Source organism: Silurus aristotelis (genome assembly GCF_946808225.1).
Source record: "Silurus aristotelis genome assembly, chromosome: 12".
NCBI classification, from domain to species: domain Eukaryota; kingdom Metazoa; phylum Chordata; class Actinopteri; order Siluriformes; family Siluridae; genus Silurus; species Silurus aristotelis.
Window position 1 is genome coordinate 13,618,328 of NC_139585.1, and position 22,589 is coordinate 13,640,916.

At 38.8% G+C, this 22,589-nt stretch overlaps 2 protein-coding genes across 6 annotated transcripts in view; both read right to left on the reverse strand.

The window, feature by feature from the left end:
• Positions 1 to 488: 488 nt before the first annotated feature.
• Positions 489 to 3,170, reverse strand: nog3 (noggin 3). Its single transcript, XM_083556165.1, has one exon. It carries the CDS (start codon positions 2,573 to 2,575, stop codon positions 1,889 to 1,891), a length of 687 nt encoding a protein of 228 aa, XP_083412291.1. The 5' UTR covers positions 2,576 to 3,170; the 3' UTR covers positions 489 to 1,888.
• Positions 3,171 to 4,569: 1,399 nt separating this feature from the next.
• Positions 4,570 to 22,589, reverse strand: part of ankfn1a (ankyrin repeat and fibronectin type III domain containing 1a) — a 75,680-nt gene continuing 57,660 nt past the window's right edge. For 4 of the 5 annotated variants that reach the window (XM_083556121.1, XM_083556120.1, XM_083556124.1 and 1 more), the window contains exons 15-24: positions 18,789 to 18,888; positions 18,544 to 18,676; positions 18,125 to 18,241; positions 17,518 to 17,733; positions 17,221 to 17,387; positions 15,094 to 15,244; positions 13,371 to 13,539; positions 12,448 to 12,614; positions 9,081 to 9,291; positions 4,570 to 8,576 (exon numbers count right to left, since the gene is read on the reverse strand). In XM_083556121.1, coding sequence (XP_083412247.1) covers positions 7,867 to 8,576; positions 9,081 to 9,291; positions 12,448 to 12,614; positions 13,371 to 13,539; positions 15,094 to 15,244; positions 17,221 to 17,387; positions 17,518 to 17,733; positions 18,125 to 18,241; positions 18,544 to 18,676; positions 18,789 to 18,888 — 2,141 coding nt within the window. In that variant the 3' untranslated portion in view covers positions 4,570 to 7,866. The remainder of the gene's footprint in view (positions 8,577 to 9,080; positions 9,292 to 12,447; positions 12,615 to 13,370; positions 13,540 to 15,093; positions 15,245 to 17,220; positions 17,388 to 17,517; positions 17,734 to 18,124; positions 18,242 to 18,543; positions 18,677 to 18,788; positions 18,889 to 22,589) is intronic. The other variant, XM_083556122.1, reaches the window with a different exon arrangement.

Below are 22,589 nucleotides of genomic sequence, written 5' to 3' on the forward strand. Positions count from 1 at the left end.
TGGTTTAATGACACAGAGCTTTCTCTTATATCACCCGGAATGAGATGGTCTAAGCGTGTGGGGGAGAGACATGGTCTCTGAGAATCTATCAGCATTTAGCTTAAGGCTGCAGAACCTTAATGATACCATTGTTCAGAGGGATTTTTAACTGTGCATACTAATGTGGAACAGTGTAAATTACAAATGGTGAATCGGTAATAGTGCACTGATAATGAACAAGGGTTTAAGGGGTGTAATTGTAATGGAAGACGCTTATTAAACAGCAGACTGTAACACTGTGATCATATTACATGGGGAAGACGGAACGTGTGATATTTATGAAGCAGTAAGTAATGAAGAAAATATATTATAGCAAGCACAATCTTCTGTGCAAAACAGATGAGAGCCAACATACTTTTGGTGATTAATAAAATGTGTGTGTATATATATATATATATATATATATATATATATATATATATATATATATATATATATATACACACACACACACACACACATTGTTTATGATCCTAAATACACCTAAATATGTTTGTAACCCATGAAGCCAGTCCACATTAGCCTTTTTTTTTTTTTTTTTTTTGGCATCATGTACACAAAGAGGGGCAGTGTTTCTCACTCTGCATGGGGGAAATTTAAAGTCTGTTTTGAAAACTGCCAAACATCTACAAGCACACTAGGCCATGTAACATAGTCCCGAGCATGTTATGACTACCCTCTCAGACGACTATCAATATGTCAAACTTGCAACAAATCACTCAACAGTATAGTTTCATCACTTCTCAAACTGTATGCATGGGGAAAAATAAGCTTATCATTAGTCTAATGTTATTTTTAGGTCTTACATTTCTTTTATACTAATCCCTACTCATTGAAAATTGCTTTTAAATAGTTCGGAGTTGTACAGGCACCATGGCAGCCTTCTTTCCACTCGTCCTTTAAGAAGCTTTACATTTAATCGATACAGAACGAAAACTTTAGTGTTTTCATTCTTCACCAGGGTCAAGTTGTTCTTTTCATGCCAATAGACTTTAGGCTGCAGACAGCAAGAATGTTTTTACATGTGATCATTCATCCACTATGTGTTTCAGGCGCCACACAGATTAAATGAAAGAATCTGAAAATGAAGGTCTTTAACTTTTAATCCTTTTACAAAGACCCTTCAGACTGTCTGAGGATGGATGGCGTCTGTAGGGAGGAGAAAAAAAGCTGAAGTCACTGATCCACTCTTTCTTAGCCCTAAGAATTAAATCCTAACACCTATACATATGTCACTTTCTCAAGGGTTTTGACATAATAGTTCAAACAGGGTAAATAAAATAGGGTCTTATTAGCTATCACATAAAGGCTAAAAGGCACAAAAGATGTTGCAGAAAAGAACAAGGTTACAAAGAAAAGGAAAAAAAAAACAAAAATGCAGTTTAAGTGGTTTTATTTCAAATGACTTTGGACTACATGGAAATAAAGAATAAATAGGTGTTTCTCTTAATTTACAGATTTATGATTAATCTATTGCAACTTTAATATTCACAGCTGTAACAATCAAGCTGTAACAATTACACCGTAATCCAGACGTTATCTGAGGTCTATAAAAAACGTAGATATTTTTTCCGAATAATGGAAAAAAAAAAAAAAGCTTAAATTTCCTTCAGTAAAAACTTCCTTTAATTTTTCGCAGCGCGAAATTTTCTCCACATAAATACATTAACCCAGAGTATGCTCAACAAATACAGTAGACGCTGGATATAAGTAAATACTGACCTCTTTTACAAGGTATAAACAAAAACAAAAAACACGTTAAAATAACACCACATATACATAGCAGAGACATTCGTACACTTCGGGCAGTGCGTGGGAGACAGGGTAACCCTCAGGGGTGAGTTCGGGTTCAGTTCGGACAGGAGCACTTGCACTCGGAAATGACTGGGTACTGCACGTAGATCCATTTGCACTTGGTTATGCTCCGGGACTTGCAGTGCCAGCGCAGCAGCGTGTAGCGCACAGCCTTGGAAGGTTTACACATCATGCCCTCGGGCACTGAACACGAGCGCTTAGTCAAGCAGTTGCTCACTTTGATGTAGCGCGGCCAGAAACGGATGCCCAAGTCCTGCCACGCGTACACCACCGGGCAAAACGCGTACGACCAGAGCCACAGCTGGAGGCGCCTGCGCAGCTTCTTGTTATGTTTCTTGGCGTCGTGCGCCGTGTCGAAGTCCAACGCGCGGAACTCCTTGGGCATGGGACGCTGCAGAAATTGCTGCCTGGTCCCTTCAGAGTCCATACCCGGGTCCTCTCGCTTCTCCTCGGGCGACACGATGGACATGAAGCGCGCGTCGAAGTGCGCTCCCAGCATCCCGTGCAGCTCCGTCTCATTCAGATCGCGCTCTTTGGGGTCGAGCGTGGGATCGGGGTCTTCCACCACATTCTTCACAGGTAAGCTGTCACTAGGGATAGGACGCAGGAGGTAGTGCATTGATGTGTGGTGCTGACACGAGCCGCCATCTATCCGGAAGCCGAGCGCGAAAAATAGCACGCACATGACCAGAAAGTGAGGCACGTTATCCATGTTATCCATGTGATCTGGCGCGCGAGGAAATCTCACGTGTTAAATCCTGGAGAAGAGAGAAGGAGAGGGAGAGAAAGAAATCGAAAGAAAACGTCCACGCGTGCAAAGCGTCAAAAAAAAGTGATCCGGCCAAAAAAATAAATTAATAAAAAAAAAACGCCACTATTAAACAGTGTTCTGCTTGAAAACTTTCGGTCGCCTGAACAGGCCGCTCCACACGACGATGAGTCGATTTCGCAGTAGTGCACGTGAGAAGTGCGCATCCACAAGTCGCCTAGTTGAAGGTCACGCCAGGCGCCAGTGCAGTGGTAAGCGCGTGGCTTTGTCACACGGCGCGCGCACGGCGCTCGGCTCCTGGTTGCTGCGTCCGCGTGTCTCCGCGCCGCCCTGTGTCCGCATGATGCTTCCTCGCGTCGTGTCGTCCAGCTCCCAACTGAGAGTCGCCATGGCTCGTCCGATTTATGCTCGCCGTTTGTGATGTAACGCAAAAAAAAAAAAATAGCCCAGTGTGAATGCCGGGGGTTTTGCCAGGGCTCCCCCGGCGCCTCCTTCTCGCAGAGGGAGGGGTGGAGGGGATTATGGAGTCGAGGTGGGATGGCGGGGAGGGTGCATGCGCACATCGCTATTCCAACCTGTCTGAATGTCACACCTTGAAAAAGACTTTGAGTGTCTTGATCAAACCTGGTTTTTCCTTACCAGCATATTAGCAGTCTGTCATACATTCATTAATTCACATTTTAACACCTGAGGCACCGAAACCGATTTTACAGTATTATATCATGATTTGTTACAACTCTCTGAATCAACTGATTTTTACATTAAAACGATTTAGAGCTCTTTAATCAACTTTATAACTCAACAGCACTGAGCAGCAATGGAAGCAACAGCCCATGAGGGCATGCAGGGTTAAAAAGGCACTGTGTTTGGGAACTCCTGTGGGTGGATGTTTCCGATATTCCTGTATTCCCCTTTAATGTCTAAATTGACCTTGGAGCAATTTTCTGGCCTAATACTGTGACAATATACGTCCGGCGCCAGTAGGATGTGAGGTCTTACTCGAGACAAAGGAAATGGGGTGAAATTATGTTTCCGAGATAAGAGTGCCAACCAACTGTAGTGACAGGGGGATTGGTGCCCCCCTCCCTCCCACTCTCTCTCCCTCCCTGAGGCAAATACTGCAAAAATAGTTTGAAACTGCTCTGAGCAAGACAGAAAAATTCAACAATTGACAGACATATTAAACAAGTTGATTGTGCAAATCATTTTACACCAATAAGCATCTTTTTTTTTAAGTTAGCGCACTCTGTAATTCAATTAGAAGCCGTATTAATTCTAATTCATTTCTAATTCTATTTTTTTTTTTTTTTACAGTTAAGAACTATACTTTTTAGATCATTTCCGAAGGTAGCTATAGGAAGGGCCTTTAAATTGTCAAATAATAGCTGTTTCTGATAAGGATCAATGATTAATTCTAGATGCATACATCATATTCAGCACTTCTGTTCCTTTTTATTTATTTCATTAGCAGGCCACTTTACCTGTAAATAAAAATATCAAAAAAAAGTCGCAATGAACATCAGTGGTCTTGCACACACAATGGAAAGTGTTCAGTGCACTCAATCTTACCGGTGGATCAAAAGGCCCTCCCAGGTCGAGGCACAAATATTCCTGATTCTTTCATGATCCAGCTAGATAAAAATGTAATTTGTTTTTGTTTAATTCCTCACCAAGACCTTTGATGATCTAACAGGAGACCAATTTGAACGCTCGATTTACGAGGTATAGTTTCACTGTAGCTGGCTTAAGGTCACTTCAGTTTTAAATGCAAACATATACACAAACTCTCTCTCTCCCTCATGACCTCTTTCCCTTTTTTTATTTGGTTCGGACACTCAGGATATTTTTCCATCTGATATCACTGAGTCCAACAGGAATAGATTCATCACACCATCCCAATTTAGATCAATTTAGATCAACTCACACCAGAAATATTACAACAAAAATCATTAAAAAATGTCCAGTTTATTTATATTTTCGATTAGAACATTACACATTTAGAGGTACAAACATTCATAATCCTGTCAAGAAAACTACTTCAATGAAAAGTAAAGTTATAAGAAATATCTTTTTTGTTTAAGTGATTTCAGACACACAGCATATCTACAATGCATTGATGATTTATTTCTGTTCATAAACTACCACACGGTCAGATTCAGGGGCATTGCAAAAGCTAATAGGCAACAACTAAAACAGGAGTAATAGACAACAACTGTCAAAAATATGATACACAAATATATTATCTGGATCAATAAATGCATAATTCAAAAATATACAGATACGCTGCTCTCAAATGCTTTTGGCTTGCTGTGTGCACAGTATAAAGGTATCATGACAAAGTTATATCATTTAACCTTATCTGGAATAACGATTGTTTTTAACAAAAGTAATTGCAGTGATTTCTTTACTTATTAGGGAACAGGCAGAACACATAATGTAAATACACACACACACACACACACACACACACACACACACACACACACACACACACACACACACACACACACACAATTAAGTAGTGCATTTCATCATTAGTTCAACCGACATCACTGTACAGAAATTGGGATGATGAAACAGTTTTATTATCTTTAAGAGGACACAAGTGCAGTAGAAACTTTTCTTTCTGAGGAAACAACGGTGCAAATACATATTTTTTAATACACTGTAACATCGACAGGTCATAACAGTGCAACAGACAAATTCACAATGTTGCTCACATTAAGCTGCCTGTACTGTCATTTTCGCCCTGACAACCGCTTTGTCTTCAAATACCCCAGTATTAAACATCCAGTATATTCTACATACTATTAATAAAGTGAAACTGTATTGAATTCGCCATTATACATGTACAGAGAGATATATTGTGGCTGAATGAATACAACCCCACTATCAGTGCAGTACTGAATCCACAGGCAGCATTTTTTGTTTAGTTTTTTTCTTTTTTAAGGATATTATTCTTCATACACTTCAAATCTCTGTAGCTTTGAAAACACTAAAAAATCTAAATAATCCTTAAAGTTTTACTTTAATCTTCAATACTAATCTTACTTTAATACAGCTATTCAAAAAGTGGTGCATACCCTTCATAGAAAATGGTACAAATGTCCAGTACCAAAAATAAAAACAAAATTATGAGATACCAAAACAATTATGAGTAACTTTTTTTTCCATTTTTTTTTTTTTTTTTACAGGGCCAACAGAACAGAAATGTCAATAATCCCTGCATTTTGCTGCACAAAGGATGTAAACAGGTCTCTAAAGTGCACTTTTTATGTGCCTGTTCATAAAACATGAGTGGTTTTGATTAGTTTTTTAATGCCAGCAAGATAGCGATCAGCCAAAAAAAAAAGAAAAAAAAAAGTTGACACTTAGAATTATAGCAAACGTACATCACAAATCATTCAGAAGAGGTAAACAGAATGCAAGTCAAGAAATATGTTTATGAAGGACATCTGCCTGTTTATTACATTTAGCTTCTGAGATAAAGTGGACAAGTCAAAAGCTTCCAAAAACCATTTCACAGCTTCTAGAGCAAGTGATTTAAAATTCCTAATAGAAGGTGATTGGATAGTTTACTATCAGATTCAGAGCCTTGTTATTTAAAATGGCTTATAGGTGTCTGGAAGGCAGATTTTACAAGGTGAACTGTTTTTTTTTTTTTTTTTCAGCACCATCAGATCATGAAAAATTATTCTTTAAATATATCTGCCACTAATGATTTATCAGGTGAAGCAGACTGACATCGGATTAACTCACAGGCAGACATTTATCTCTCACATGTAAGAACTGAATGTGAAAGCCGATTCTAAAGTTTTGGGGAACTACTTTTCACCTGTCCTATCTGTCTCTGCAGAGGCATTTTCAAGTTCAGAGGTTAAAGCAGCACTTTATTTCATGTTGCATTTATAGTAAGTATATTAACAGTCATAGCCACAGTTTATGAGTTCTACAGAGTTGACCAGCAACTTATTTCTTTCTTTCTGCACATTCTATTAATGGATTTTCCACATACTACAACACTGAGAGTCTGCATTCTATAACTGTATTCACTTAGAGGCTGTCTGGTGGCGATATGACAAAACTCATCAACATGACATACAATCGATATAAAAGGTCTACACACCCCCTAATAAATTGAAACAATTTTGTAATGTAAAAAAATTTAACTAAATAAAATCATCAGAACTTTTTCCACCTTCAGTGTAAAATTAAAATGTATTAAGTTACCAAAACAATTATCAAATATTTAGGGGAATATGAAAAAAAAAAAAAAAAAAAAAAAAAAAAAACGGTTAAATAACCTAGTTTCATAAGTGTTTAAACCCTTTTATAAATGGGTATGTTCCTGTGTTCAGATTGACCCAACTGCATTCAAGCTTGTGTTCAAAAGTAATTTACGAGAATTTCCAATACATTATATGTACCATGGAACACTGTAAAAGCCATCATCAACAAATAGAGAAAATAAAACACCATGGTGACATAACCAAGAACAGGCTGTCCCTTTAAAATGCATAAAAGGATAAGATAAAAACTTACCAGGGAGGCTGCCAAGAGACCTACAGCAACAGTAACGGAGCTACAGAAATAGGTTGTGAGTTCAAATCCCAGCACCACCAAGCTGCCACTGCTGGGCCTTTGAGCAAGACCCTTAACCCTTAACTGCTTAGTTGTATAAATGAGTCTGTATATCACTCTGGGTAAAGGTGTCTGCAAGCTGCCATAAATGTTAATGTAAAGCGCAATCCCAAAGGGTATCATAATTTCTAATTCTAAAAAGGTATGATTGGTCCAAAACATTCCAAAAAAAACCCCACCGTATCCACAATACAGCATGGCAGTGACAGCATCATGCTTTAAGGCTGTTTATATTCAGCCAGTTCTGTATTTTTAAAATAAATATCTACAAATACCAGCTGATTTTAGTGTAAAACTTGTTTGCTATTAAGCTGAAGATGACAGCATTTAAACTTTCGGTATGACAATGGCATAAAGAAGACCGTAATCTAATTGAAAATCTCTGGGGTGACCTAAAGTAAGCTGTGCAGTGGAGATGTTCCTACAATCTGATGGTTTTAAAAAAAGAGTGAGAGAATATTGCCAAATCAAGACATGGCACTATGCTCTTAACCAAAATGACTTAAATGGTGTACAACAAAACTGATGAAATGATTTATCTTGGCTCCTTTTTTGCCGTTCTAAAAGGGGTGTGTAGGCTTTTCCAATAATACATGATGGTTCTAGAGAGTGCTGCTGAGTATTTCAGAAACCAGCTCATTGGTTTGGTCATCTGAGTCCACTTCCTGAACTGCTGTCACTACTCCTGTAGCTCCTCCTTGCGCCTCGTCCTTTTTATCTGGCCACCGAGCACCATCGCTGCTTGGGGAGGTCTCACTGCAAGACTCCACAAAGATCCTACGCACTGTGGGTTTACTCTCCCTGTTACTGGACTTCCAATCATCCATGCTGTAAGAGGAGTGTGTGAAAGAGACAGGGAGCTCTAGAGGCAGGTCCAGCTCGCTCTGCCGAGTGTACACCCCTTCTGAAAGTGAAGGTGTCTGGTTCTCACTCTGGACCCTCAGCCAGCGATGGGTTCCGCTGAAGCAGGTCCTCTGTGGCTGGCTCCTAGACAGCAGCTTGCGTTTGTAACGAGACATTTTTTCTGACGATCTGCTAGAGTAAGAGGACAAGGACAGCTCCTCCAGGTCTTTAGTAAAGGATTCAGTCTCCAGCATCGGCTTAGAGCAGGCGCTGGGTTTGAGATCGTGCATCTGCAGGACATCAGGGGCGCTGCCGCTCAGTGTGTGCACAGCCTGATGGGATAGATCCTGGGCTGAAGAATAAACCAGGTCCAGATCTCTTGGGCTCAGTGCGTCACTCGAATCATAGTCACTGTCTGTAGGAAGAAAGACTTCAGAGCAGCCTTCTTCATCTGAGGCTGCCTGGAAGTCTGAAATGAAAAAAACAATGTAACAGATAAATCAGAAAGTCTCAAATGTATGTGTCCGTTTGAGAAAAAAAAAAAAAAACAGAAACAGAAGGAAAGAGTTTACAATTAACAAAAATACAAATATAAATAAATCACCTAAAATGTTGTGCTTATTTATATCATAGTGCATTCTAATGTTTTATGATATTAAAAAATGTGCCAGTGGCTTGGTATGTCATTAATAATATGAGCATGTGGAAACTGAAAGCCCACCTAAAAAAGGAAGTAGTCACTATAATAGCATAGCAACGTCAATTTATTTTCACTGAGCTTATAGAAAGTGCAATTCTTTTTTACATTTGTAATGTTTGAGATTTGATGTTTGCATTTTTATCTGCTATTCATTCTTATTAGAGCCCATCAGTTCAACCCACCTTAATTTGCATAAATTCTCTAGTGATACATGTCATTATTAAAATGCCTGCATTAGTAAACACCACCATGATGATAACAAACATATTTTACCATCTGTAGCCTTTCTTCTTAACTCAGGTGAGGGAGAGGGGGTAGGCAAGTAGTCTGCATTGGAGGAGATTGAGTCGTACTTCTGTGTTACAAGTTCTAAGCTGGCATCCACCAGCCATGTGACAGGCACACCGCCCAGAGGCTGTTTATAGCGGGCATACTGCAGGGCATCAGTGATCCAGCGGATATCTCGCCACATCTCATCCATTTGCTGTAAAACAACACATTAATAATACCAGAGTTAAAACAGAGAATTCAATTAATGAGCTTCCAGTTTACGGTTTATTTCACTAGAATAACTGACTCTAAAAGAAACATTATTTAGAACGATGCTTTTCTTACCTACACATTTACTTAGTTTTCTAAGTCTAAGCTGTCTAGAGTTGATATGTGGTGCAATAAAACCAGATTAAAATGGCAAGTTGCAACAAAAAAAAAAAAATCAATGCCATGACATTACCTAAGAACTATAAGAGTCTATAATCTGACCATAAACTATAACCTGGGATCTAAAATATCAAGAAATTTTTTAATGATTGCCTTAGGTTGGGGTATGTGCCAGATGCTTTTAAACATGCTGTTTTCACTCCTCTCTTAAAAAAAACATCTTGACCTTCTGTTTAAGCAAATTTTAGAACATTTTTTCACACTTACTGTTCCTCTCTAAAATACTAGAGAAGCTTGTATTTGAGCAATTACAACAATTTCTTTTTTTTTATGAAAATTTAATTCTGGAGTAATTTCAATCTGGTCTTAGAACACGTCATAGAGTCTTGCCCTATTAAAGATTCACAACGATATAATGCTAGCCAAATATACTGGCTGCCCAGTTGTTTGTCCTCTAAAGAGGACAAGGCTAAAGAAGCTGGTTAAAATTCAGGGTACAGTGCTTGATTGGTGCACATCTTACATGTCAAACAGAAGTTTTTCCGTGAGACGGGGTGACATCTCATCCATGAGCGTCCCTTAACTCTATGGTGTACCAAAGGGATTGTTACTTGGCCCGGTGTTGTTCTTCCTATATATGCTACCTCTGGGTAATATAATTTAAAAATACAATATCTCATTTCACTTCTACGCTGATGACATCCAATTATATGTTCCTTTAAAACCAGATTCACAAGTGCCTAGAAGAAGATATAAATTGTTGGGTGACCGCACTTTCTCAGTTGCAGCTCCTAAGCATTGAAAATCCCTCCCTCCTGATTTTTACCTCTGAAAGAGAATTCTTTACCTTCAAAGCTAAACTAAAGACATATTTATTCACCAAAGCCCTTATTTTGTAGTAGAGAGTGTGCTTATTCTTCTGCATCTTAATGTTTCTATCAATTTGTACTGTTTAATAATTAAATTTTTTAATAATTCTCCTGTTTTAGTTCCTACTATTTATTTTTATGATATTGCTATATTTTATTACTTTTATGTTATCTCAAATTTTATTAATATAATTTGCACATTGCATTTTGCACTTTGTTCAGCACTTAGGTTCTACCTGGTAGTTGTTGTGTGCTATATAAATTAAGTTTTAATTAAATAATATTGAAGCTATAAATATTTATTTTATCGTCAATAACATCAAAGCAGATAATCTAATTTAATCTCATTTTTGTTAAAAAGTAGTGATATATAGTTATTGGCACATACATAATACAATAAAATCAAATAAGTAATACAAATGTCATGCTCTCAAGTCTTTTTTTTTTAAGATATAAAATTTCTGTGCCTTAGTTTCACAAAGTGAATCTTTAAATTTGAATAAACCTCAGTCATTGGTTAAATAAAGTGAGAAGCAAAATGTGTTTTCAATCAGAGCTGTTGACTTGCACATAGTGAATCTCCTCTATTCCCACTTTCATATTTTCCATTCTTGAAACTTACTATGCAATTGTATTTACAAGGAGCTCATTTTAGAATAGTAAGGGAAATGTAGAGAAAAAAAAGTCTGGGGAGATTTTAAAAAATGCAATTTGAGCTTCTCCTTGAAAATGTCATGTGAGATTCAACTTATGGGAATGAGGTCTGACACCAGAGAATGACTGCTTTGGAAAGTATGCTGGTGCTCTAATGACAAAAGGAGGAACTAGAATACGACAAGTGAAGTAAAATGGAAGGGGCTGCTTTCAATTGTGTGAGAGAGCTCAATTCAACAAATCATTGTTCATTTTGATGTTGGCTTGGTGATACTACAGCAAATAAGGGGAAAGCACTCAAAGAACCATGTAGTCCACATAAGTGTATTCATTTTCCTGCATTATGAAATAAGGATACTGTATTTTGTGGATCTGTTTTTCTATTCATAACTCAACTCAATATGATTTCCAAAGAGTCGTGAACTATAATGAACTTTTTGCTGAATGGAAATGATTCAGAGATTGCAAAAGCTTCCACAAATTAAGAAGGCATCACAAGAGTTTTAAAAGCTATGGTGGTCAATCACACTTTTTCATGATGTAGTTGATGGCACACTGAACCAATCTTAAGTAAAATAATCAGCCTGGGAAATTAAGAGATCGAGGTTCCCACTTAAGCAAAGAAATGTCACGGAATCTTCCTTGGTGAATGACATGATATGGCTCAAATATATAAAGTGCATGTTTTTGTGGTCAGTCTGTATTAGCTCCTTGACAGGACCTGACAGTGGAAAAATCCATCTCTCATACCAGAGCAAAACCTTAAGTGCTTTGCTGCTTTGCGCTAATGTGCCATTTTGACAGATGTGGCCCTTTTTTTCTCGCATGCTCCTCTGTGGAACATTAAAATGTTTATGCTAATTGGTGCCACATTGCGTAGCCTCATACAGGCCACGCAGTTCCTCGCATTGATTGGTATACTTTCTCTCCCTTCACCGCTCTCAGGCAGTGTGTAATCTGCGGTCAGTGTGCCACTTTTTTCCACAGCCTCTTGGATCCGACATCACACAAACACTCTTGTGGTTTTGTGGTCAATCTCAATTAATAGTCCAGACCGTGGTGGCGAAGAGGGATTATTTCAGCCCAGTGCACTGAACAGAAGACAGCTCTCTTTCAAGTCCTGTAGTGAGACTCTGTTAAGCTCGTATTGAAATTTCTACACAAGAAAAACAAGCCATTTTACAGTTTATATGTCTAGTAGTTATACTTTACAACATCAATAAACTATTCTAATTGGATTATTAGGTTAAGTTGTTTTTGTAGTTTGGCATTTCGAACACTTCGGTGTGTCTGGGAATATGTGGAACAGCCATCACCACTTTGCAACAAATTACACTTCGTCATATCTTACTGTTAGTGTTGGAGTCATGGATGTGTGATAAAATGATGAAATGAAAGTGCAAAAAAAGACACTGTGTACACCAAATGTGGGGAAGCACAGCGTGCAGTATTAATACCTGAATATAGTCGAGTATATGTTGGTGTCGTTGTTTAGCAATAGACAGTTCAGAATCTGTAATGGCCTCTCTCAAAGCCTGTTGGGTTATCAAGGCGTCCAGGTCAAGCACAGAGGACAGGCGGCAGTACAGGCTTATAAACTTTTCCTTATATGCACAGAAGTGAACTGAACACAGAGACATGGAGAGAGAAGAAAGAATAGTCATTCAGTAATGCTGTGTTACATAATAATAATAATAATTATAATAATAATAATAATAATAATCTAATAACCATCTACATTAGAAATCTCAGTTTATATAGTCAGTTTAATGCTGTAAAAAAATTCTTAATGATTTTTTTTTGGGTTAAGACTTAAGTACATTGCAAGGCTATAATTAATGTACTAAGAAAATTGACAATTCTTTGAAAAGTCTCGCCTTTAATGGAATTCTTTTTGCTCAGTTTGTACATGTATATCAATATAATTTGCTCCACAGGATCATATTTCAAATAAGACAGTTCCAAACTGCCCAAATAACATGAATCCATCAGTCAAACAAGTAAGTGAGCATTCTAAATTACAAGCATGGCTTTGCACATCAACAAGATTTGCTTCTTCACACAAATTTCACAGGATGATTAAAATAAAAATGATTTAGTGGTGTTTGCACAGATCTGGTTCAATTACAATATCGATTACTTGTTTAACCTTTTTTCATTTTTACCCAGTCTGGGGTGGAATGGGGTATTTGGCTAGCCGCAAAGCAGACTGCTCCCCTGCTGGCGTGTGTATTTGTGGGTCTGTGTGATTTAGTGAGGCTCCGCTGGGAGTGTGATTGGACCTAGAGGGGAGGGGGGGGCTGAGGGGAGAAAGGAATCTGTGGATTTTATAAGGCCAACTGAGCTAATATTGTAGAGCTTGAAACAGAAGCCAGTGTACCAAGCTCAAACATTTGAAGAGGGAGGTTGAGGAAGCCCGAGTGGGGTGTGTAGGGATTGGTCTGGCCCGGGGCCGTGCACACAGCGTCTGAGGCAGGCAGCAGCAAAAGAAAGGACACATTGTGACCCAACTCGAGCACCTCCTGTGTGTAGAGACGGAAGTGCTTAGCCTGTGCAAGAAATAGACACACACAAAAACACACAGTTTTCAGTTTAAATAAAACAATGGCAGGCCATTTCAGCTTAGCTGCCAACAACAATCAGAGGCAATGCTTTTTAATAAACATGGGTACAGTTGAAGGATGAGTCAAATTTAACACAATTGCTGCAAAGAGAAGTACAATTTAAAAATGTTTCCAAGATATTTCTATATTTTTATATTTAACATGTAATGTTTGAACAAGTTACATATACATTTATTACTCTTCTATACTGTCTACATCCTGAGTATAGTCTAGACGATTCATTTCAATGTCTAGATGTTAGCTTTCACATGAAAACTGCAGTGTTTTTCAGTCTAATCTCTATTTACCACTTTTGGAGTTTATGCTTGATTATCACAGACAGGAAATTTTAACACATCAGTCTGTACCAAGAAAAGAACACAGAAGGATGTTTACTGATTACTCACTGATAATGGACATCTAAGGGCAATAAACAGTTTTCAGAAACATATGTTCTGTAGAATGTGTTCATACATTATTCACAAGTATTTGTTCATTAAGATCTAAATCTGCATAATTAGTCATTCTTCATAGGAAAGAACTTGTGTTTATGTGTTACTCAATAGTTGTGTAACTGCAGTAAAAAGTCTGCAATGTTTTTCTAATTTTTCCGGTTTCATGAAAAGATGTTACACGTTTTTAATATCCCTTGTTGAACTTTCCAAAAATTAATTTATTCAAAACATTAATTTATGGCTTTTATTATGGTCAATTATAGTTCCTCACATTTATTACGGACATAAATGTAACCTTGGTTGGTTAAATGCAATGTGGTGACTACACTTATTTGCATAAGTACATTGTGATCTTCAGCGGCATGAACAGCATGCTGGGTGCTGAACTTGGATGTAGACACATACCATTAAACTCCCATTATAGGACTGTACTAAGTAAACATGTTCTTTTCTCAGTAAGGGGACACAGACTTTTGTGGGTGGTAATCTCACACATGCTTCTAATGTGGTAGAGGGAGATTTGATAAAAAAAAAAAATCGTGAAGTATCCTTAAGTTATATACTTTTAGAAATGGTAGAGTGGAAACATGGGAATCTGAGCTGTTTCATACACAGTGTCTTCTAAGAATCACCCATCATTCCAAATGTGCCAACACTGTTAACAAAAAAATCCTTGCAAGCAGAGGAAAAAAAACATCAGAATTGTAAGAAAAAAAAAATATTCCAAGAGTGTGTTGTTGGATGAGATTTTTAAGGTTTTTCTGAGGTTGTATCTTCTTATTTTTATAAGGCTCAGGGTTGTAAATTCACAGATTAGAATTCACCTAGAGAAAGTCTGTGTGAATTAAAACTAACGAGTTATGTAATTTCATTTATAAACATGGTATTTTAAGAAATTCTAAACACTACAACTAAACTATGGATGTTGGCATGTTGGATGTTATATAAAGTTCATCAATTTGACATGATTATACCAAGTGTTCCTGTGGTGTGTACTCAACTATTGACATACCAGTATAAAGGTGATCTTTTATGTGTTTTGTACCTGATGCAGAGGTAGATTGATCTGGCGCAGCAGATTTTTAATGGCTGTCTGGAGCTCACAGAAGAGCAAAGGAGCGTTGCAGTCTGCCGCCTGATCTGCTCTTTCCACCTCCTCAGGGCCAGACAGAGTGTTCAGCCATTCCCACTCATCTCTGGGTGGGAAGATACGGCACTCGATAAATACACATACACACATGGAAAAAACATAACCGACAATTCCGATTCTGCTGAGGTGCCCACTATAGGCCGTGCCACTCCACACTCCCATTACATGACGGCGGAGTTTCCAGAAAAATGTCAGTAGTTAAGGAGCCACACCAGTTCCTGATATGCAGAGCCACCAACCACTAGACACCCCATTATTTTCAGTCTGAATGTCCTTTGTGCGACAGTTCATGCCAAACTCACATGAGGAAGGATGCTTTATAGAATGTATAGAAAAGCTGGATGGGAATATGTGGATGCTTAGAGGGTAACAGAGCGCTTATCTTTATAATCACTAACATGCAAGGCATTTAACACTGAGAATACAACCACTTGGCATCAAAGAAGTGGGAATGTCTGACATTTGAGGAAGGAAAAAAAAAGGACTACTGCTTCTTTTCTCGTCTAACGTTTGTGTCTCATCAGCACAGCTAGAGGCTGATAAGCCCCAGATGGTGTAATAAGGAGCATTTTGGTGTAGCCTATAATGATAAATAAGTGTTTAGGGGCTAAGCTGGTGGAAAAAAAAAAAAAGGATTTCTTTGCTCCAGAGGTTTTCCTCGAGCCATGAGTGGGCATCATCCTGTGTGAGCCTCCCGCTAGCTTCCATGCACCGGCCCCATAATAAATTTAGTTTTACTACCACACTGAGCGGCAGGATAATGCCCTCCCTGTCTGGACCAACCTACCGGGGTCAACAACATGACCTGAGATGAAAATAAATAAATAGCTCCTTTACCGAACAAAAACAAACAGGAGTTTTGTTTTGCTCATAAAAAATGACCACGTCAAGAAAGTATGTGCTCCTGTGGTGAAGGCGAGCATTCCACTACAAGCCAGCGCTTTGACATATTTCAATATTTCATCTTTACAGGCACTCACACTCCTCATTTATGCAACGTACCAATGAGGAACCTGTTTGTCTGGACCTGCGTTATATAGCATTTACAGCTGGACTTATTCATCAGACATATACATGTCTCTTTCGAGTGTGCAGTAATATTACACTTATTACTAAGAGGGTCATTTATTAGTGTGATCACAAACTACCTGAATCTGTCTGTTTCTTACAAGATATGTTTATCTAGATTTATTTGTATTATTGACAAGGCAAAAAATGTGGAATTGTGAAAACATGGTGTTAATATTGTTTATGATTTGAGCATTTGTGCATTAGTGCATCGCCAGGTGCGCATTACACAAGTTACAAAATCACTGAACGCTGACTTTCCCACACTATGCAACATGATTGTGCACATAGAAAAGTCACACACTACACAATCTTTGATTGCAGATTCAGTCTAAACTTTCTCAAGAAAGGAACACAAAAGCTGTGTATGATGTGTCATTTATTTGTGCGTAAAAAAAAAAAACGAAAGAGAGAAAGAAGATAAAAATATGATGGAAATATTGATTAGAAAGATTCGAGCTGCATGCTTTGCCAAGAATCTGGTTGTGTTTGGTTTTATTTCTGTGGTTTCCAACATCCCTTTGGGGTTTGACATTCTGTTTGTTATAAAAGGCATTATTCCCATGCTTTCATTTTGCCCTTGCAATCCCACACAGATAGACAATTGATCAACTCGATTTGGAGATATGCTGTGCATTTCAGCAGATGAATCTGAATTCTTCTTGGACATTGGTTCATTGGCTGTTTATCAGAGGGGTTCAAGCTATGTGATTCATTGCAGAAAAACAAACACGAGAAACTTGGCGCCTTCGTGAACAACACTACTGCAGGATGACTGCGGGAGCGGAGTAGAGAGTCAACGCCCAAAAATAGTCAGTAACTGAGAAATTGCTGGCTACAATCATATAGTTTAAAAGAGATCAATGTAATAAAGATTTTAAAATATATATACAGTTTTATAAAACATATCAATTCATATATGAGTGTTAAGTATGTCTGAAATATAGAGCTAACCTGGAGACGTTCCAGTTGTCTCGTATCTTGGAATGGCAAAGCATATTGGGTGTTCGCTGTGGGACCAGGACCTTGATCTGATCCACAGAGCTGCTGAGCTTCAAGTAGCCCAGATAGAGGCCTGGAGACAGACGATGCTGACTTCGCCGCTGGTACGCCAGAATGTCCTGTTTACGAATTGTCCATAACAATTTACTCACTCATTAAAAACAGTATTTATCCATAGAAATAGCTAAAGCAGGAATTTGATAAACCACAGTGTTTCTAACATTTACTAAGAAAAAAGGCAAGTTGTACCTGTATCGTGATGAGCAGAATGTCCAGGGCGTAGGGCTCTTCCGGTGTGGACAGAGACTTTCTCTGGCTCTGCAGTTTGGACACCTGCATCCACTTGCCATTGAAGAAGGAATATGAGCTGTCTGTCTCCCTGACTGTCACTAACAGTACATTGCCATGGCGGTCTTTAATAGGCTCGTAGTGGACGCGGCCTAGGTTGTGCGTGCCCAGAAGGTTCTGTGTGGACGGAAAGATGAACAGCTGTGATTATGAAAGCATGCACTCTACAATATTACTGTATTGGCTAAACAGTGCTCTTATGTGCTCTATGAGTCTACAATGCTAACAAAAGGAGTGGGTACAACTGTGTAGTAAGAGTCAGCTCTTAATCACGAGTGGCTTTGGAATAAATAACACAAATTGTTCGGGAGCAGCAGCTATAATTGCCTCATTTCACACATGCTGGACACACAAACTGCACAGCCACCTACACATGTGCACGAACCAAAAAAAAAAGGTTCCAAATTTCTTACTGTGGCTTTTCAGACTCAATTCAATTACTATGTTGTGAGACAAAACTGCATTAGGCTGATTGGATGCTAGAGAGGATAATTGAGGGCTGGCAGACCTGTAGCTGGCCGGCGGCAGTCAGCATCTTTTGCCTGGACTGCAGTGTGGACGAAGACGAGGTGGAAACAGCCATGCTCTGCCTGAGCCATCGGACATCCTCCCACATACACGAAAGCTGTTAAGCATATGTACTGTCACTGGAAAACCCGAATGCTCTACCAATGAATCTTGGTTTTGCTTTGACAGATTTAGTGAAGGAATTGTACAGTCATGATAAATCACTGAGCAGAATAGAAAAGTACATATTAATTAGTTTTAATATGGTCGTTTAAAATAGAATAAACCTTCGCAGAATATTTTACCATGCCTGTCATTGTGCAATAATCCATGCTTATAAAAACGTGCCATTTCTTAACTAGACTCATTCTGCTCCTTCCATTACTCAGGCAAAGCGGTCAGCTGAAGTGTTTGTCATACCTTGGTAAACCACAGAAAGTCCTGCATGAGGGAATTGCTGTAGGAGTCCTCCACCTCCACGATGGGTATCTGATCCTCATTAGTCACCAGTAGACTGTCCTTATGATAAAACACTGCTGCTATGTAGATTCCCCTAGAGCCCGAGCGAGAGCACACGCTCAGTGCATGAGGGATTACCCAGAATGACAGAAGGCAGTAACACATGTCATCATAAGTGCTGATTTAAGCACATAAAGTATACTGACCTTTTGAGAGTTTTGACAAATTTAGAGGAGGAATGAAAGAGATGTTTCAGGCTCCTAGAGACTGATTGCTTGCGACTTGGGTTCTGTAGCTTCGATGTGTCTGAGAGGAGAAAGGGAAGTAAGGTCACATACTCACATATTCATACCATACTGAGCCAGAAACGCTAGTCCTTTTGAAAGCAAAAGCATTTAACTGAACAATAAACAGAAGCACGATATGTAAGCAGAAGGTTGAGGAGAGCACAATGCTATGAAGCAGCTACTTTGTACCTTGCGTGCTCTCGCTACAAAAGGTGAAAGCAAGCACGTCTGGAGGCCGATTAAGACAGCATGAGGTGTGCGTGTGCTTCGTGAAACAGAAATGGGTGAAACAGAGGCGCATCGTGTGAGAGTGCGCCTCGGGGCTGCTAAATCGGGAAGGTCAGGAGGGTCACACCACAGAAAGAAGTATTATCTACAACTTTTGAGCTGCGTATCTCCTGCTTCAAATGCAGTACTATCAGTGGTCCTTTCAGTGATGCCTATCTTCAGACGACCCTGTTTTCATGAAATTAAGCGTCACATAATTGCCCCCCGTGTAAACAGTGCGGCAGACTGAACAATCCGGGAGACTGAGAAGCTGTTTACAGCATGCAAGTGGCCATCAGAAAGACCCAGTCACCGCAAGACTAATCACGCTAGCTGTAGTCTCGCTGTCTCCATAGGAGGGGTTGGACAAGGGGGAACTTTCCATTTATACACCACTATTAGCCCACATATGGACTACTGTGTAATACAAGCCCCCAAAGAGCTTCATTATGTCTATGATTTTTGTAATAATTAATTTCAATAAGGAAACTGACAAGAACATTTATTTCAACAGCTTGATTTATTTGCTTAAACCTTCACGAACAGAACATATACCATTCTGAGACTATGGATATGGATATGTGACACTACAAGCTTTATGTCCAGCAAATAAAAAAAGCTGTAGTAAATTAGAAAAGGGGAAGCTCATAGTAAGCATGGTTACTGCTGCCGCTGCTGAACGTGCTGATAACTCGGCCTCTGAATTTGTATTTCTCGCTCTGGAGGTTAACTGACTTTGACAACTGGATTATACGACATGAGTGCACTGGCCTCCTGTGCCGCCAAACTGTCACCCCAAATAAATATAGAAATGCTTTTTCATTTACGAAAATAAAAAATGGATCACGTTTGATTAATGACTTGGCAATCCATCTGTCTGCTGTACACACTGTAAGGAACCATGAAAAGAGGTGAGTGAGAACGTGTGTGAGCAGAGTGGAGTACTCCTGGGAGCATTTCTCCATTTTCTCCAAGTAATTTAGTGAAGGTCAGAACAGCCTCTTTTTTAAGCTATGTGAAGCTCGCAATCTCATCCATAACGACCACTGCAAGACTTTCCAGGCGCCTGCTTGCAAGAGAAGCTTATAGCCGAGGAGGCATGTGTATGTGTGTGTGTCTATGTGTGTCTGTGTGTGCTTGAGTGTGTGGGTGTCACTGTGTCTCATGTGGAACACAGAGAGCTGTGTGTAGTGCACACACCCCTCGTTCTGTGAGCACCCTCTCAGCTCCACATATACACATCATAAATTAAGATAACCTCCCCTTAAATGAGCAGCATTTTTGCCGGGGTTTTTATAGTGGTGGCATTGTACCAGCACTGATTAATTTTGCAGATTTATTTTCAAACACCATCTCTCCAGAAATAAACTGAGTAAATACAGCGACGTCTTCCAGCATGTGTGCTTGCGAGCACAGAACACACATGCACACACAGCTCAGTGAGACAAACAGACGTGAGAGAGTACTATGTCTCGAGCACTCAAAATCAGACAGCTCTAAAAGCTTAATTCTACTTGAAGCGTGAACGTAAGAGGGGGTTTTCTGTCAGACCGAGTGGGAGGCTATTTTCTGTTTTTCTACATTTCAGTGCAAATCCTTAAACATCACGAATCGTGATGGGGAAAACACTTACCATAAACAACTCTCAAATAGACTTTTTCTTCTAGATTAATTATCCAGTATAATGTTGTTTGAGACTCTGGCAGTCATTCCCCCCTGACATCATTGACTCATGTGTTGACTCATAAACAGATGAGTGATGCAGACTTTTTTTTTCTCTCACCCCCCACCACCCTCCTGCCAGTGGCGGCCCACATAGCTGCCTAATGAAGTTGGTGTTTGTGAGCTCTGAGCTACTGTCAGCACAGAGAACAACACTCCTCTATGCCCCTCTCACCGACTTCTGGATTAGGGAGTGGGCGACAGGCCAAAGCTGGCACTGCGCTTCTCACGTATAGACATCGTCCAGCCTCGCTAATCTGGAAAGGTGTTTGGACTCTCTGATTTACAAAGCTACAGTATGCAAGCTCAGCCGCATAAACGTGTGCAATCCAAAATGGATAAATGTATTAAAAGATTATTTATGTAAACAATCTCATGAACTCTGCTCCTGTCTCTTCAGTCCACTCGAGGCTGAGAGAGAGCATTCACACTACTTTTTGGATGCCTAAAGCGCAAAGATTTTTTATCACGCTTCATTTTTACACTGTAATACCGAGTTAATCTAGCGAAAGGAGCGAGGCTTAAAGGGAAACGAGAAGGCAGATGAGGAGGCTGAAAGCAGTCCTTGTGAGTGAGCAGAAAGATTGAAATCCTTATGTGGGTTATAAAAGAAGAGATGAAAAACACAATAAAAAAGAAGAACGGAAAGGCTGAGAACGAACAAAAAACAAAACAAAACAAAAAAAAAGGCACACAGTTGATGAGCATGATGTCATTTCTGCATTTACCATCTAAGCTCTTCAAACTATTGCCACTCCTCTTATAGCAGCAGTAGCTGCAGTACAATCAAAGCACAGCAAAAAGGACACGTGTCTATGCCACCACAATTTTCTGGAACAGCGTAGGAGAGCAGAATCATTGCCAGAACTATTTAATTTTCACTTGAATGCAAAATATTTGCACAGAAAAATGTATCATAAAAAATGTTGACTATCAAATACAATACAAAATAATTAATGTAAACTAACACTAATTAATCTCTAATTACCTTATCTCTAACACTAATCTTTTCCTCTAATCCTCACTATGGAAAAACTGGATAAGTAAATTTGGATGCATTTAACATAGCAACATAAATTAAATATGTGCTTGGTATTTAATTTTTTCAGTGATGATTTGAAATACTGTCATTTTGACATAAATAAGTTCATTTTGGTGATTTTATTAACTTTATTCCTGTAAACAAGTTTGTGGGCTTACACGTGCAGTCCTTACTGGCTTTAACTATACTGCTTTCCTTACTTTTACTGTTGTAACAAAGATTCAGGCAATGCTGAACATTCTGCTAATTTAATTAAATAATTTTGACTGAGACTTAGACATACAGTGTGTCTCAAAAGTCTCCATATATAAAGGAAATTAAAGCTAGACATAGGAATAGATAGATAGATAGATAGATAGATAGATAGATAGATAGATAGATAGATAGATAGATAGATAGATAGATAGATAGATAGATAGATAGATAGATAGATAGATAGATAGATAGATAGATAGATGTTTATTTATTTTTTTATTTTTTTTAAACAACCTTTAACACTGCCTATGACAAAAGAAATACATACTGAAGTCATTCTCCTGGATGGGGAAGCTGTTGAAATGTGATGGACTTTAACAAGAAAACATCATAGTTGATATTGTTGCCAAAGTTATTAACAATGTCAAAAAGTCTGGAAATGTGGGTCTACTGACAAAATCACAAGTAAATTGCTGAATAACATTGTCTTAAAT

Excerpts from the sequence above, each read along its gene's own strand:
- nog3 (XM_083556165.1), bottom strand. The coding sequence starts at position 2,575 with ATGGATAACATGGATAACGTGCCTCACTTTCTGGTCATGTGCGTGCTA.